At 37.2% G+C, this 14,290-nt stretch overlaps 2 protein-coding genes across 2 annotated transcripts; both read left to right on the forward strand.

The window, feature by feature from the left end:
* Positions 1 to 1,657: 1,657 nt before the first annotated feature.
* On the forward strand, positions 1,658 to 7,766 carry LOC119779494 (interferon-induced protein with tetratricopeptide repeats 1-like). The gene is made up of 2 exons (XM_038279148.1): positions 1,658 to 1,776; positions 6,453 to 7,766. Exons 1-2 carry the CDS (start codon positions 1,772 to 1,774, stop codon positions 7,738 to 7,740), a joined length of 1,293 nt encoding a protein of 430 aa, XP_038135076.1. The 5' UTR covers positions 1,658 to 1,771; the 3' UTR covers positions 7,741 to 7,766.
* Positions 7,767 to 11,346: 3,580 nt separating this feature from the next.
* On the forward strand, positions 11,347 to 14,290 carry LOC119779493 (interferon-induced protein with tetratricopeptide repeats 1-like). Its single transcript, XM_038279147.1, has 2 exons — positions 11,347 to 11,566; positions 12,599 to 14,290. The coding sequence occupies exons 1-2, from the start codon at positions 11,562 to 11,564 to the stop codon at positions 13,806 to 13,808; spliced, it is 1,215 nt and encodes a 404-aa protein (XP_038135075.1). The 5' UTR covers positions 11,347 to 11,561; the 3' UTR covers positions 13,809 to 14,290.

The following is a 14,290-nucleotide window of genomic DNA, read 5'->3' on the forward strand; positions in this document are numbered from 1 at the left end:
CTCAACAGAGTAATGCCTTTATCTAAAAATGTTATTTTGTGCTTGTTTGTATTGAGAAAAGTTAGGGAAATAAAAAAAAAAGTAGATGTGTATAAAAAAAAAAAAAAGGGTAGAAAAATAGGTTCTCTGGAAAAGATAAAAAAAAATTTTATTTATGGTCAAAAGATGAAAACAGATGCTGGATATGTACAATACTAAATACAATCTGTCATTTCGTAAATAGAAAAATCTTGCAAAATATTTGATTCATCATGTCATCTTGTCTATGTTGTATTTCTGTTTGTATTTTAACTGGTGTGCCGTCTTGGCCAGGTCTCCCTCGAAAAAGAGATTTCAATCTCAAAGGATTTCCTGGTTAAATAAAGGTTAAATAAAAAAAAAATTAAAATACAGCTACTTTTATGAGCATATAAATTGATTTGGCCTACATAAGCATTTGTCAACAAGTTCTAAGAGAAACAGTCTGTTCTGTCAGTTTTTGCTTGTTTATAATGTACTATCTTGACTTTTATACTGTAATTAACCTATAAATTCTACTTAAATGGGTTAAATAAAAATATATTTTTTCCAAAATAAAGCAAAGGTTTCAGGCAGATTGTCGTACTGTAAAATGAGGGTTGTAAACTGCTGATTGAGTTTCAACTAGAACTCTCTGCTGCCTTCATTTCATGCAATGACAGATAAAGACAAAAACTCACTCTACAACAAGACTGAAGGAGAAGTTAGTAGGGTATAGAAAACATAACTGGGTGGAAAATATTCAATAGTTTAAGTTCTGCTCTTCAGATTGTCTGCTGCAAAGATGACTGCTACAATTCCCAGAAGGCTGAGGCCAACAAATATTTGGACACGAAGTATTTGCAAAAACTTAAAGGGTTTACTTCCAAACATATTATGAAGCTCAAACCCCTTCTTCTAAACGATGATGCTAGATGGGTCCATCAAATTTACACTTAAAATGTCCTGCAGTTTTACAGAATTCACCATCTGATAAGGCTTCTTCTTTTTAGATAGAGAGCAGCATTCAGTAGATGGCAAAACCCAGACCTGGAGGCCTGGACCTCCTGCTCCGTCTATCAAATGTGGTATCAAATGTAAACAATGTTGAAGAAAAGACATGGCGCAAAAATGCATTATTATTATTATTTTTAATATTGCAGTATTGTGAATTCTCCACCAGACCACAGCATTACCAAATGAAGTTAGTATACCTTCTCATGTCATCATAGGTCAAGCATTGGAATGTCCCTTTGGTTGACTTGCTACCATGCACACACACAAGATCAGTAACAGAAAACAATGAAATAAAAATAAATTGATCTTCAATAAACCATGCCACTAGAAATCTCCAAAATTACCCCCTTTTTTTATGAAGCAAAAATACAGGCAGCTGATTAGTGAGCTGCAGGAGTTCACCATTGCTAGGTGAAGCTCAGTTATCGATGTATGACATTTACTTTCCACACCCACAAAGGTATAAAACAACAAACAGACGTGCATATCTGATCAGAACCCTTAATAAACCTAACCTTATAACCTTCATACAGTCTATTTATGGCCAGAGTCCATCTCAGTGAAGGTTTGACCTCCATGTAATCAAAATGTTGCCATGAGTTTCTATTTAATAGGAAATGAGAGCCTTCAGCTTGAGATAATAAACGCCAGGACAGGGATTATTTATCTATATGGTGCCGCACCTTTAGGATGAGAGAAGAAATAAGAGCAGAACCTGAGAAGGTTTTATTTACTAGAGACGGCAAACAGCTGGAAGATGAGGTGAGTCATTCTTTTTGCTGATTTTACATACACCGGTATTAAGTTAGTCAAGCTTTAACAGTGATCTGTTTACAGAGTCAACGTTAAACTAAAACTGGAGCAGTTTCTATTTAGAGCTCCTTTAATAACATCCATCTGCTCGTCATTCTGACTGAACCGACACCGGTCACAACGATGGATCGTTACGTACTTACTGATCGGACTTTATATTATTCAATATGTGATCAACTTTTTACTGTCATAGTGTATGTTGTCCTGTTAACACACACCTAACTAGCTGGGTTAGGGCAAAAGGTGAAAGTTAACTGTACACATAAACGGATTAGTTTTACAAAAACCTCCATTCAAAATATAAACATTTATTATAAAAAATATTTAATCTCTAGATCAAACATATTTTAGTGAAAAACTCTTAACTAGTGAAACTGAACTAAACCAAGTAGCAACTATGTTCACATAGAAGAACATAGTTGCTACAACGCAAATAAAAAAAATAATATTAATAAAATGATGCAATGATGGATTTGTGTTTGAGAGTTACATTTTTACTTAGTTTTACCAATAGTCAGATTAGCTTTGAATCTAATTTAGAGGTAAATAAAGCATTATCTGGTAAATAATGTTTCATTAAAAAAAAAATAAATAAGGAAAAAATCTACATCTATTTAGATAATTGATCTTAACGTTACGTGTTGGTTTCAGGGCAGAATAAACGCGGGTAGGAAGCTCAGTGAAAGAGGGGTTAGCCTCTGGTTAGCTACCATTAAGTCAGCAGCATGTGGTTGCTATTAGATTTGCTGGCACAATTTTGGAACACAGTATAACATTAATCATGAAAACTCCAAAAATGTTTAGCTGACATGCTGCATTTTTCCAAACCGCTGCCATTGTTGAATGATGATGAGTCTAAAGTGATGCTTAGGGAAGCTGGGGATTTCATTGCCTTGCTGGCAGAGATGGCAAAAGTACTCACTTTCCGTACTTGAGTAAAAGTACAGATACTTGTGTTAAAAAATACTCTGGTAAAAGTGGAAGTACTGATTAAACTTCTTTACTCAAGTAAAAGTAACAAAGTACAGGCTTGTAAATTTACATAAAGTATAAAAGTAAAAGTAGAAACCACTTTTTTCATGCCGTTGCCTACATTTTAAATGGATGTCTGCCAATAGGACTAGATCTCCGTTGTGTTCATTTTCAATCATCTCGTCGTCCATGCTACTATGCTAACGCCACCGCCACCAAGCTGCAATGATTTGCCGCCAATGAATACCGCCGAATCTGTCGATTCATCTTGTAGTGGTGCGTCAAATGCAACGTAGATTCCCATCCAATTAGATTGAATTTGGTATTGATGACGTGAAAAATAATAACGGTAACTCCATTGAAATGATTCAAAACTAAAGTAACAAGACAATTTTTTAAAATGTAAGGAGTAGAAAGTACAGATATTTGTGTAAAAATGTAAGGAGTAGAAGTAAAAAGTCGCCATAAAAATAAGTAGTAAAGTAAAAATATCAGAAAAATCTACTTGAGTACAGTAACTAAGTATTTGTACTTCTTTACTTCCCATCTCTGCTTGCTGGGATGCTTGGTTGATTGAGGGTTCATCAGTCTCTTTGACCTTTGGCTGAAATACTGCAAACTTGAAGAAAGAATTTTGCAGACAGTCTGTTCAAAGCGAACTGGTTCAGCAAGTATCTTTTAGGTCTGCTTAACTTTTCACATTCGGAAGAGTGAAATTCTCCAGCCTGCAGGGAAAGCCAGTCAGATATCTGATAATGCAGCCTGGGCAAGGTCCACAGGAAGAGAGTGAGAGGCGGGGATCTCATGCTTTTATAGCAAGCACAGTAGGAGGCCTCATACTGTAAAGGCTACTGCCTCGCCCTACCCACTTCTTCATTCATTTGCAAGAACCTGCAGGGGGTCGGCTATATTAAGCCCTTTCTGAAAGCAATTAGTTAAGAGTGTGAGTGGTTTATGAGGCCCTCCACAACAAGTGAGCAGCAGCAAATTGTGGTCGGCATGGAGAACGAGACGTAACTTCTGCGTATGCATTTCATACATTTACTTAGTAGAGAAACACCCCAACAAATATCATTTCAAATAGGCTTTATAAATCATTTTGCTAAAGGTGGAATTGTTTGGACAAGTTATTACAGTTTGTCACAAGGTCATAACTGAGAACTCTGGTTCTGATTGAATGTTTCCTAGGGTTTATTAAAGTAGCCTTGATTTGATCATTTATCCTTACAGGGGGCAAAGGTTAAACTCTGCAGCACATATTGATCCACCTGTTGATTCAGCAATATTAATGCACAGAACGTGCATGCAAGTCTATAGCAAGACTTTGAAAACTACTGAGGTCCACTGAAATATTTTTATATAAAAGAAAACAAACATAAAAACGAGGGCTTTATTAAGAAATACACATATTTTGTGTATTACTTAATAAAACCAAACATCCTCAACTTCTAAAAACTCATCTAAATTTATAGAGACTATTGAGAGTTAATCCATTTAAATTAGTTAAATAAAACAGGATGAATTTGGTGCAATTTTTAAAGCTTTTGCATTTATTATTTTCATGTTGTTCATTCAATAAAAGAGACGTCTCTATACTGCCACCTGTAGCCAAACCACAGAACGGCAGCACTCACTCTTCTGTTCATTCTTGTAACACCCATATGGAGTAAACAAGTTTGCTTTCTTTCACTTTTTTTTTTTCTTTTCCTTTTTCCACCTAACATTGTTGTCTGAGGTGAGTTGGATGCTGGTCCCTTCAAATATCCACGAAATCCATCTAGAATATAAAGCTTCAACTGTTCGCTATATCCGTCCGTCCGTCTGTCTGTCCTCTCTCATCAACTCTGAAGAGCTTCTCTTTTCTTGCATAGGAATAGCACCCCCACAGGACGATGCTTCCACCACAGGGACGGCATGATTAGGTTTTCGGTATTTTTAGTTCCCACTACATAAAGGTCTTGAGTTGACCAAAATGAGCACTAAATAAAGTTGGTAGAAAAAAAAAACAGCATTTGCAATCAGTGGATGTGTTTTGGTTGAACTCCAATAATAGCAAGTGCAATTGCTCCACTGATATAAACAAATAATGTGCGATACTGCCAGAATTTCAGTGTCTCTAAAAGAAAGATAAAGCTCTATCTGAGGAAAAGGTAAGAAATATTAAAAAAAGATTTAAAAGTCAATAATAAATATAATGTACACCACATGTAACATCAGAATATCAGAGTGCTATAAACAAAGTAAAAACAGTAAAAACTGTGTCAGCAGCCAGGTGAAAAAACGCAGCAAACAGCTTAAGGAAGCGTAAAACGTATGATGCAAACTCCAAACCAGCTGAAAAAACATATGCAATAGAAAATACTGCCATTAAAAAATGCTGCAACCCTTGAAAAAAGAAGCTAAAGCCGACAGTCAATAAAAAAAAAAAATGCTTAAAAAATACTGCAACAAAAGTACGAAAAAGAAAAAATGTATTATATAGGAAATGTTGTCTTTGTCTGCTCCTTACATCTGCCTTTCAAAGACACTAAATATAGATGAAACAACTGGACCTGCTTTGATAAATCAATTAACAGTTGGTATTTATATGTGTTCATGAGAATATTTGATGGTCCTGAAAACACCTTTGAGCCCATAAATCATTTTGGACATTATATAAAGATGGTCTGGGTGAAAATACATTTGGATGTCTTGTAAGACACAAAAACCTTTTAAAGATCAGTTCAGAAGGAGCCAGAGCTCCTTTTTTCACCTGTTTGCTGTTTCTCCTGGTTTTAACTAAAATAGGAAAAACCTTCTTCTACAGCTTTGTTCCACTCTGAGTTGGTTTATCAGATGAAATACACAGAAAACTCTTGTGAAATGATAGAGTTAACGGGACTTAATTATTTTGCTTTCAACACGATTCTAGAGTTGATGAGGATTTTCTTTTTAATCTCTGGAAAAAAATTTCTGTCAGGATCTAGCTTTGTTTTGATTCTGAAAGATCGCCAAAGCAGGATTTTATCCGATCCCTGATTTCAAATATCAGAACATCTGAGAATTGTACAGAAATTCTCCTAATCATAAAAACCTGCAACTAAAAACCTGGAGCAGGAAATAGCTTCTCATAGGATCAGAGCTTCAGATGCTGGAAATGCAGTAATTACCAAATTCAATTCATACTCGCGAGGAAAGCAGGAAGAGACTGCAGAGTTTACAAATCTCCACCCCACTCTGCAGTCCCAGCGTTCTCCTCGCTATTTATTGGAAATCAGGGGTCGCTGGTTACAACAGCTGAGACTGCTCTGGAGATGAGAAACAACATGAGAAATTCAGACTTGCAGTCTCAGTAAACATCCTATAAATTTCAGGGTTCAGTCAAAGTTTAAGCTGTTGAAGCTGTTCATCGAAGTTCAGCAGGTTGAGTGCTGCTCGTAGATCAACCACAACCTCCCTAAAAGCAAATCTACAAATCAAAGTATACTTCAGAAAAGATGGCTATAAACACATGCACATAGATAACACTACACAGATACATTTATATACAATTATTCTAACAAATGAAACCAACGTTTTTACTACATCTGTTGAACTTTCTTTTACTGTTCCCCACAATATTTGACATTTCTGCAGCTGCAGGTTAATTGCTATCATGTTTATTGTCTCCTCAGTTCTGCTCAGAGTCTGGAGAACAAACTGGAGTGCCACTTCACCTGGAACCTCGATCCTGGAAGTCACACATTTTCTCGTATAGGGAGGGTTGTGGAGGACTTCGGCACAGATGAGGGAAACATCTGGCTGGGTCACATTTACAACCTGCAGGGGTTCATCCAGTGCAAGCTGGGCTCCTCTGAAGAGGCCCTGAAGTCCTTCAGCCGAGCCACTGAGACCTTCCAGTGTCTTAAAGGCTCTGATGAAGGTCCCTGGTTGATAGTGAACTATGGGAATCTGGCTTGGCTGCACCATCATATGGGCGAAGACGAGAAGAGTCAGGATTACCTGTCAAAGGTTGAAGCTCTGATGAGTGAATACCCAGCACCACCTGAGGAAGAGCTCCACCCAGAGGTCTGTGCTGAGAAGGCCTGGACCCTGATGAGGTTTGACAAGGAGAAAGCTGCAGAGTTCTTCCAGAGAGCCATAAAAATGCAGCCAAATAACATAGAATGGCAGAGCAGCTCTGTGATGCTATCAGCAGACACCTTCAAGGGCAACATGAGCGAAATTACTCCTGATGTCCTGAAGAGCCTGAGATCCGCCACAGAACGAGATCCAGAAAACCTATATGTTGCTGCTCTTTATTTGGAGGCAAGAGCTGCAAAAGGAGAACGAATTCAAAAGGAAGCTCAAGCATTGGCTGAAAGAGTACTAATGAGGTCTCCAAGCTTTTACAGTGGAATGAGACCGTTACTGCGCCTTTACAGACATTATATATCTAAAGATGAAGCTGTTGAGTTAGCTGAGAAGGCCCTGAAGAGACATCCTGACTCACGTGTTTTAAAGAGAAGTGCAGCTATCTGCTACATGAAAAAGATTTTGTCTGCAGACTGCAAACACAATACTCCAAGAGAAACAATCAGTCGAGCCATCAGTCTCTGGGAGGAAAGGATCGTTCTCTTTGAGGAATCAAAGCTTAGAGTTCAAACGACTCTGGCTGATTTATATGCAAAGGTTGACATGAAGAAAGCCGACCAGATTTATGAAGAAATGCTGAATAGAGAAGATCTACATTTAGCTGAGAAACAGATGCTTTACAACTATTATGCTAAATATTTATTCTTCAATAGAAAGGATAGTCCCAGGTCTATTGAGTACCACATTAAGGCCGCAGAGATTCCAGTAGAATCCAATCATCGACAGACGAGCATCAAAGAGCTGGAGAAGACCTTGAAAAGAAGCAGAAACCCTCAAATGTGTGAAGAGATCTGGAGTATTCTGAACAGCCTAGAAAAATCAGCCTGAAACGCAGAATCAGTGAATAATAAAAAACAGGGTTCCCACAGGTCCTTAAAAAGTCTTAAAAGGCATTGAACTCTTCAAAATAAAACTAAGGCCTTAATTGGTATTAAAATGTCTTAAATCAGTCTTTCGTAGGTCTTAATTTTTAAAACATCATAAATAGGATTATTTTTATTACGATTTATTTTTGTAATTAAATAAAACATTAAAATTGAAAACTTTTTTTTTTTTTTTTAAATAACGGCTCGCCATTATTGGTTCCGTCCCGATAGCGGAACCAATAAAGCGTTGTTGCGGCCGGGACATTTGGGAGATGCTCCATTAACTTTTTGTCTGGAAAATATGAGCAAGTGTAAATGTAACCAAAATTGTCTCCAGCCAAGAGTTTTCTCCATGGCTAAAACCAGGGAACATACATGAGGCTCAGTGGATTTAGTGCAAGAAGTCATTCAAGCTCAGAACGATGGGAATTAAGGCAGTGGAGTCGCACATGCGAAGCACGAAACACAAAGCGTCAAAATGGAGTTAGAGAGAAACAGCCGGTATTTCTCAGTTTAGTTCCACCCTTGTCTCTGCAACGCCTCCACTTATCACCAAATCAAACATACTAAGAAAACCATACAAAGAAAAATAGCTGCAAAAAAGACTTAGCACTGGTTATGTTGGGGCTTTAAAACTGATTTGTTTTGTTCCCTGCTAAAACAAAGTTTGTGAATTTAGTTAAATAATTGTTCAAATATATCTGTCATTTGTGTGTTTTTAGCTTTCTTCCGGTATGGAAAGCTTTTCAACATTTGAAACATTAGTGCAGTGGTTTATGTTAAAATAAACCTTTGGGTTAAGTTGTAGCAAGCAGGTTTTTCTTGTTTCTTGTGAATCTGGTCTTAAATTTTTATTTCAAGTGGCATTAAAAAGTCTTGAATTTAACTTGCCTTATGCTGTAGGAACCCTGGAGAAGCAATCTTAGAGCACAGACCTCTCTGCCAAGCGGAAAATTGTCACCTATAGCTAAAACTCGCACATTATCTGGATCATTGGCAAATTCAAAGAATTGTTCCATAAAATCTGTTCATAAGTTTTCAGTTGATCCTGCTAACAAACCAACAAAATTCCCTTTTCTTTTGTTTTTGTCTTGAATAAAATGGCTGGTTATCATCCCGCAGCAGCGTGTCGCAGATATTTTTTATTTATGCCCAATTTTTAAGGGTGGTCTTCGCTATGTTATTCCACGCCACAACGCAAGAAAGAAAATCACAAACTAGCTAGGATTGAGGGCATCCATGGGTCGGTTTGACGAGCTTGTTCGCCGTCTACAACCCGTCATCCAACGCTGGACGATGCACGGTTCACCCGTGAGTGTTCCCCAAAGACCGGCCGTGGCGCTGCGTGTTTTGGCTTCGGGTGCAAACCAACAGACCGTCGCACAGAGCTACAAACTAGCCTCCTGTACGCCGCCTGGCATAGTGTCCGAGGTGGACGGCGCTACAGCCAGAGTTTCTGCCGTTAGGTACCAAACAGGAAATGTGCATAGTGAAGAGCGGATGTAGAATTGACCAATCAGAGGCCTCTTGTCTGCGGCGCTGTCTGCAGTCACCTACAATTTTGGAGAGGTGCGTCAGAGTGTCTGCGGAAGGTGGGGGGTTGTGGGGGCACATATTAGCGATAACTGCGACATACAGACGACCTGGTTTCTGAGCATAAACCAGGCTTGAGGCTGTCAATAGTCACTGCTGCCACCCTCTGGTTTATTGGGGAACTGCTTGTTCCGCCAAATATCTCACAAAGTTAGAGAATCTCTAAAAATTTCTGTATCCAGATTATGATGTGGATCATCCCCAACCTTTAATGGATTGTTATTTTGCATGAGGGACACCTCAGATTTCATTCAAATCTGTACATAACTTTTCAAATTATCCTTTACACACACAGACAGACAAACTCTCCCAAAACATTGTAAAGAAATCACAACCTGCAGGTAAAACTGCAGCCAATGATTTCTCCTGGCTGCCACCTGATTTATATAAATGAATGATTAACAGGCTTCTGCAGCACTTTTAGGCTGCTAAGGAGGTCATGCAATTATTTGAATCAGGTGTGCTGCAACAGAGACACATTGCAAACATTAGAGATTATCCATTTTGTTATCCAGTGAGCGGAAATAAGAAAGCAGGTTTGAGGGTATCAGTGTTCTGAGGGGATTCGATCTTAGCTTTGCCATTAGACCCCCTCTGCAGCCACGCTCACGCCGTCTAGCACCCACTTCCTGGCCCGCTCAGCCCACCCGCTGCCTTGTTTGCATCCGTCCGTAGGCCTCCACAGCTTTTTAAGCGGTCAAGAGTGGCTGTATCTAAAGCGTTTTGTGACTGTAGCTCCAGCAGGCATTTGATGTCGTAGATGCAGGATCGATGCCTGATTTGTAGCGTTCTGAAAACAAAGCTGTATGAGGTCGCTGCAGCCAAGCACTGTTAATGATGGAGCGCTGATTTGACTGTGATCTGGTTGAACTGTAAAGCGCCTTGAGATTACATGTGTTGTGAATTTGCGCTATAGAAATAAATGGAATTGAATTTAAATTGAATTGAATTGAATGTGCTCCATCAAACCTGATTCACTAAAGTGTAAAAAGATTTTTCTGTGAGATTTGACTACTTTGTTTTTATTTTGGATAAAATCCTAATGGATTTGCATCATCAATTGGTCTGAAAACTCTCCAATTTCTCTAAATAAGTGAAAAGCTAATTTGATCCCAAATTCTTCCAGATAAACTTTGGTTTTCAAACACAAAATCCATCTTAAACTTTTTTAAGTTTCCCCTTCCTCTTTGTACATAGAATTTTAGTTTAATTGAGTTTCACTAGTTTTACTTAAGAGTTTTAAACAGAAATATTTTTGACTTGGAGCTGAATGATTTTTGTTAATAAACTCTTATATTTTGAACAGAAGTTGTGGTGAATTTATTCCATGTATGTGCAGAATTAACTGTTTGACCACTATTAGAGCTCGAATCACTCTTTTTTTATTTATTGTTCTAACACACAGTTAGTAGGGCTGTGTGTCATAAATAGTATATAACAGCCGAAATAATAATTTTTACCACCCCTACTGGAGAGGACAATAAACATCTTAAAGTATCAGAAAATATGAATTGCCAGCTGGCTGGGAATTAAATATACAGCTATTCACAACAGTAATAAAACTGATTTGCTAATGGCTCGTGGTTTTTGAACTTTGACCTTATCTAGATTTCAGGTTTGGTCAAACAGGTTTTTGTAGCCCTGAAATATCTGAAGGGTCATGGAGATGTAAGCATATAAATCTCTGGAATGTGACTGAGACTGATAAGTTAAAGGTTTTTGTTTGAACTCTAGTTAAAAGACAAATACTCACATTATTTATCCAATGTGAGAAATGAAACCGTTCCTATCAGTAAGAATCTGTTTTTCCATCAAGCAGAAATAGAAACTGTTTCATTTTATCTTTCGAGTTGCAGAAGTTCACTGTTTCCTGGTAGAGCTCAGCAATAAAAGTCATGTGTTACCATGAAAGTTATTTTCTTTCACCTGCTTATAAAAGCATAAAACTATAAATACACGCACATATCTAATCAGAAACTATTGCTTTCTGTCCTTATTTTGGTGGGAATCAGTCTCTTAGTCACAATTCTGTTAGTTTCTATTTAATGAGAAACTAGTTTGTACTTTCAGCTGAAAGTCATTAACACGAAGAACTGTGATAAAACATTTTTATGGTGCTGCGCCTCAGAGGATATAAGAGAGCAGAACCTGAGGAAGCTTCACTCATCAGAGACCTCAAAAAGCTGGAGAATGATGTGAGTCGATCTTTTTGCTGATTTTATATGCACAGATTTTTAATCATTGATAATAATATGTATACAGGTTTACTCCGACCTAAACATGTATATAAATGTACTCTTTATCAGACGATATTGTCCCAAAATTTAGAACATCCAGCCATTTTCTTACACGCTTAATCCCAAGCGGGGTCGCGAGGGGTGCTGGTGTCTATCTCCAGCTCATCCAGGTTTTTATGTCTTCAGACATGCCTGTAATCTATGTAACGGGTTACCTTCATCTGGATTATAGACAGATATAGCTGGGTATCATCAGCATAATATTGGAAATTAACCCCATGTTCTACCATATAGAACATGGGGTTATATATCTATATATATATATAGATATATATATATGGATATATATATATCTATATATATCCATATATATATATCCATATATATATAGATATATATATGGATATATATATATCTATATATATCCATATATATATATATCCATATATATATATATACATATATATATATATATCTATAGATATATATATCTATATATGTATATATATATATATATACATATATATATATATGTATGTATATATATAGATATATATATATATCTATATATCTATAGATGTATATATATGTATATATAAAGATATATATATATATATATATATATATATATATATATATATATATATATATATATATATATATATATATATATATATATATATCTATATATATATAGATAGATATCTATACATTTATACTATACTAAACATTTTTATTTGTTTCTTAATTTTTTCCTTTGAATGATGTGTTTTAATTGGCTTAAATATTTTAATCCAGATAAATTCTGAGCTGTAATTATTTTCCCACCTTTGTTGGATCTTACTTTATGTTCTCATCATAAAGTCTTGACTCTTTTTTTAAGTTATTATCTCCTTTTTAAGAATATATCACATAATTTATTTCAAAGAAGCAAATTAAAATCCCAGATGTGATCAATCTTTTTTCTTCTTTATCTGATTTTCTCATCAGTTCTACAGACGCCTTGGAGTCCAAACTGAAGGCCTTGCAATGCCACTTCACCTGGAATCTGGAACCTTCCAAGTTCAAACTGAACTATCTCAGGGATGCACTGGAGGACATCGCCACGGATAAGGGAAACGTCTGGCTGGGTCACGTCTACAACCTGCAGGGGTTTATCCATCAGAAGCTGGGCTCCTCTGAAGAGGCTCTGAAGTTCTTCATTCGAGCCACTGAGACCTTCCAGCATTTTAAAAGCTCTGAAGGTCCTTGGTTGATGGTGAACTTTGGGAATCTGGCTTGGCTGCACCATCTTATGGGTGAAGATGAGAAGAGCCAGGATTACCTGTCAAAGGTTGAAGCTCTGATGAGTGAATACCCAGCACCACCTGAGGAAGAGCTCCACCCACAGGTCTGTGCTGAGAAGGCCTGGACCCTGATGAAGTTTGACAAAGAGGAGAAGCTGCAGGCTGCAGAGCTCTTCCAGAAAGCCGTGAGGATGGAGCCAAACAACGTGGAATGGCAGAGCAGCTGGGCAATATTATCAGCAGATTCCTTCAAAGCTGCAATGAAGAAAATGACGCCTGAAGTTTTGGAAAAAGTGAAATCTGCCACAGAACGAGACCCAGACAACTTATATGTCGCTGCTCTTTATCTGAATGCACAAGGTGCAAAGGAAAAACAAATTCGGGATGAAGCAAAATATTTAGCTGGAAAGATTCTAGAAAAGCCGATGCACAACTACTGTGGGATCAACCTGCTAATCAAGCTGTATAGAAAGTACTTATCTGTAGACGAAGCCGTTGAAATAGCCGATGAGGCATTGATGAGACATCCTGATTCACGTTTTGTAAAGAGGTCTGCTGCAAAATGCTACACTAAGAAGATCTTTTCACAGGAAGGCAATCCTGATCCCAGAATTATCAACAAAGCAATCAGTCTGTGGAAAGAAGTGATTGATGCTTACCCTGAATGTTCCCTGAAAGAAAAAATATCTCTAGCTGACGTCTATAGAAAGGTAGACATAGAGAAAGCTGAGCAGATTTACAGAGAGCTTCTGGAGAGAGAAGATCTGGATCCGGTAGAAAAACAGATGCTTTACAAATATTATGCAAGCCATTTATACTTCGATAAGAATGAAACATTCAGGTCTGCTGAATACCTCATGATGGCAGTAAAGATTCCAGAAGAATCCATTTATCGACGGTTGAGCATCGCTTAACTGAAGAAGATCTTAAAAAGAAGCAAATACCCAGAATTACGGGAAAGGATTGAGGAGCTCCTGACAGGCCTAAACATATCAACCAATTAAAAAAAAAACTGAAAAAGTGCCTGAGATCCTAACGATGATCATATAAAATAATTGTGATGTTTGTTATAAGTTAGATTTCTCTTGTTTCATATATTTAGTTGTGCTATTTATCCAGTGAAAAATGTTTTTACTCAGTCTGTTTCACATGCAAAGCCATAAATGTCTGAGTGAAAAAGTGTTTTACATACAAGGAGTATTTATTCCATGACAAACCAAATTCTTTCCCAAGAATTGTTATAGTTTAACTTAAGTGTGTGTAATGTGTGTTTTGAGACAACGTTCACGGCTTTTTCCTCGTTATTAGTAAGGGATCAGAACAGGGCTGATTACCAAGCAAACCGGCCGTATGATGAACTGTTCTCTCTTTGCAAAGATCAGAATAAAGCGCAGAC

This window comes from Cyprinodon tularosa, unplaced genomic scaffold, assembly GCF_016077235.1.
Source record: "Cyprinodon tularosa strain WSP-4 unplaced genomic scaffold, ASM1607723v1 ctg1482, whole genome shotgun sequence".
Classification (NCBI taxonomy): Eukaryota; Metazoa; Chordata; class Actinopteri; order Cyprinodontiformes; family Cyprinodontidae; genus Cyprinodon; species Cyprinodon tularosa.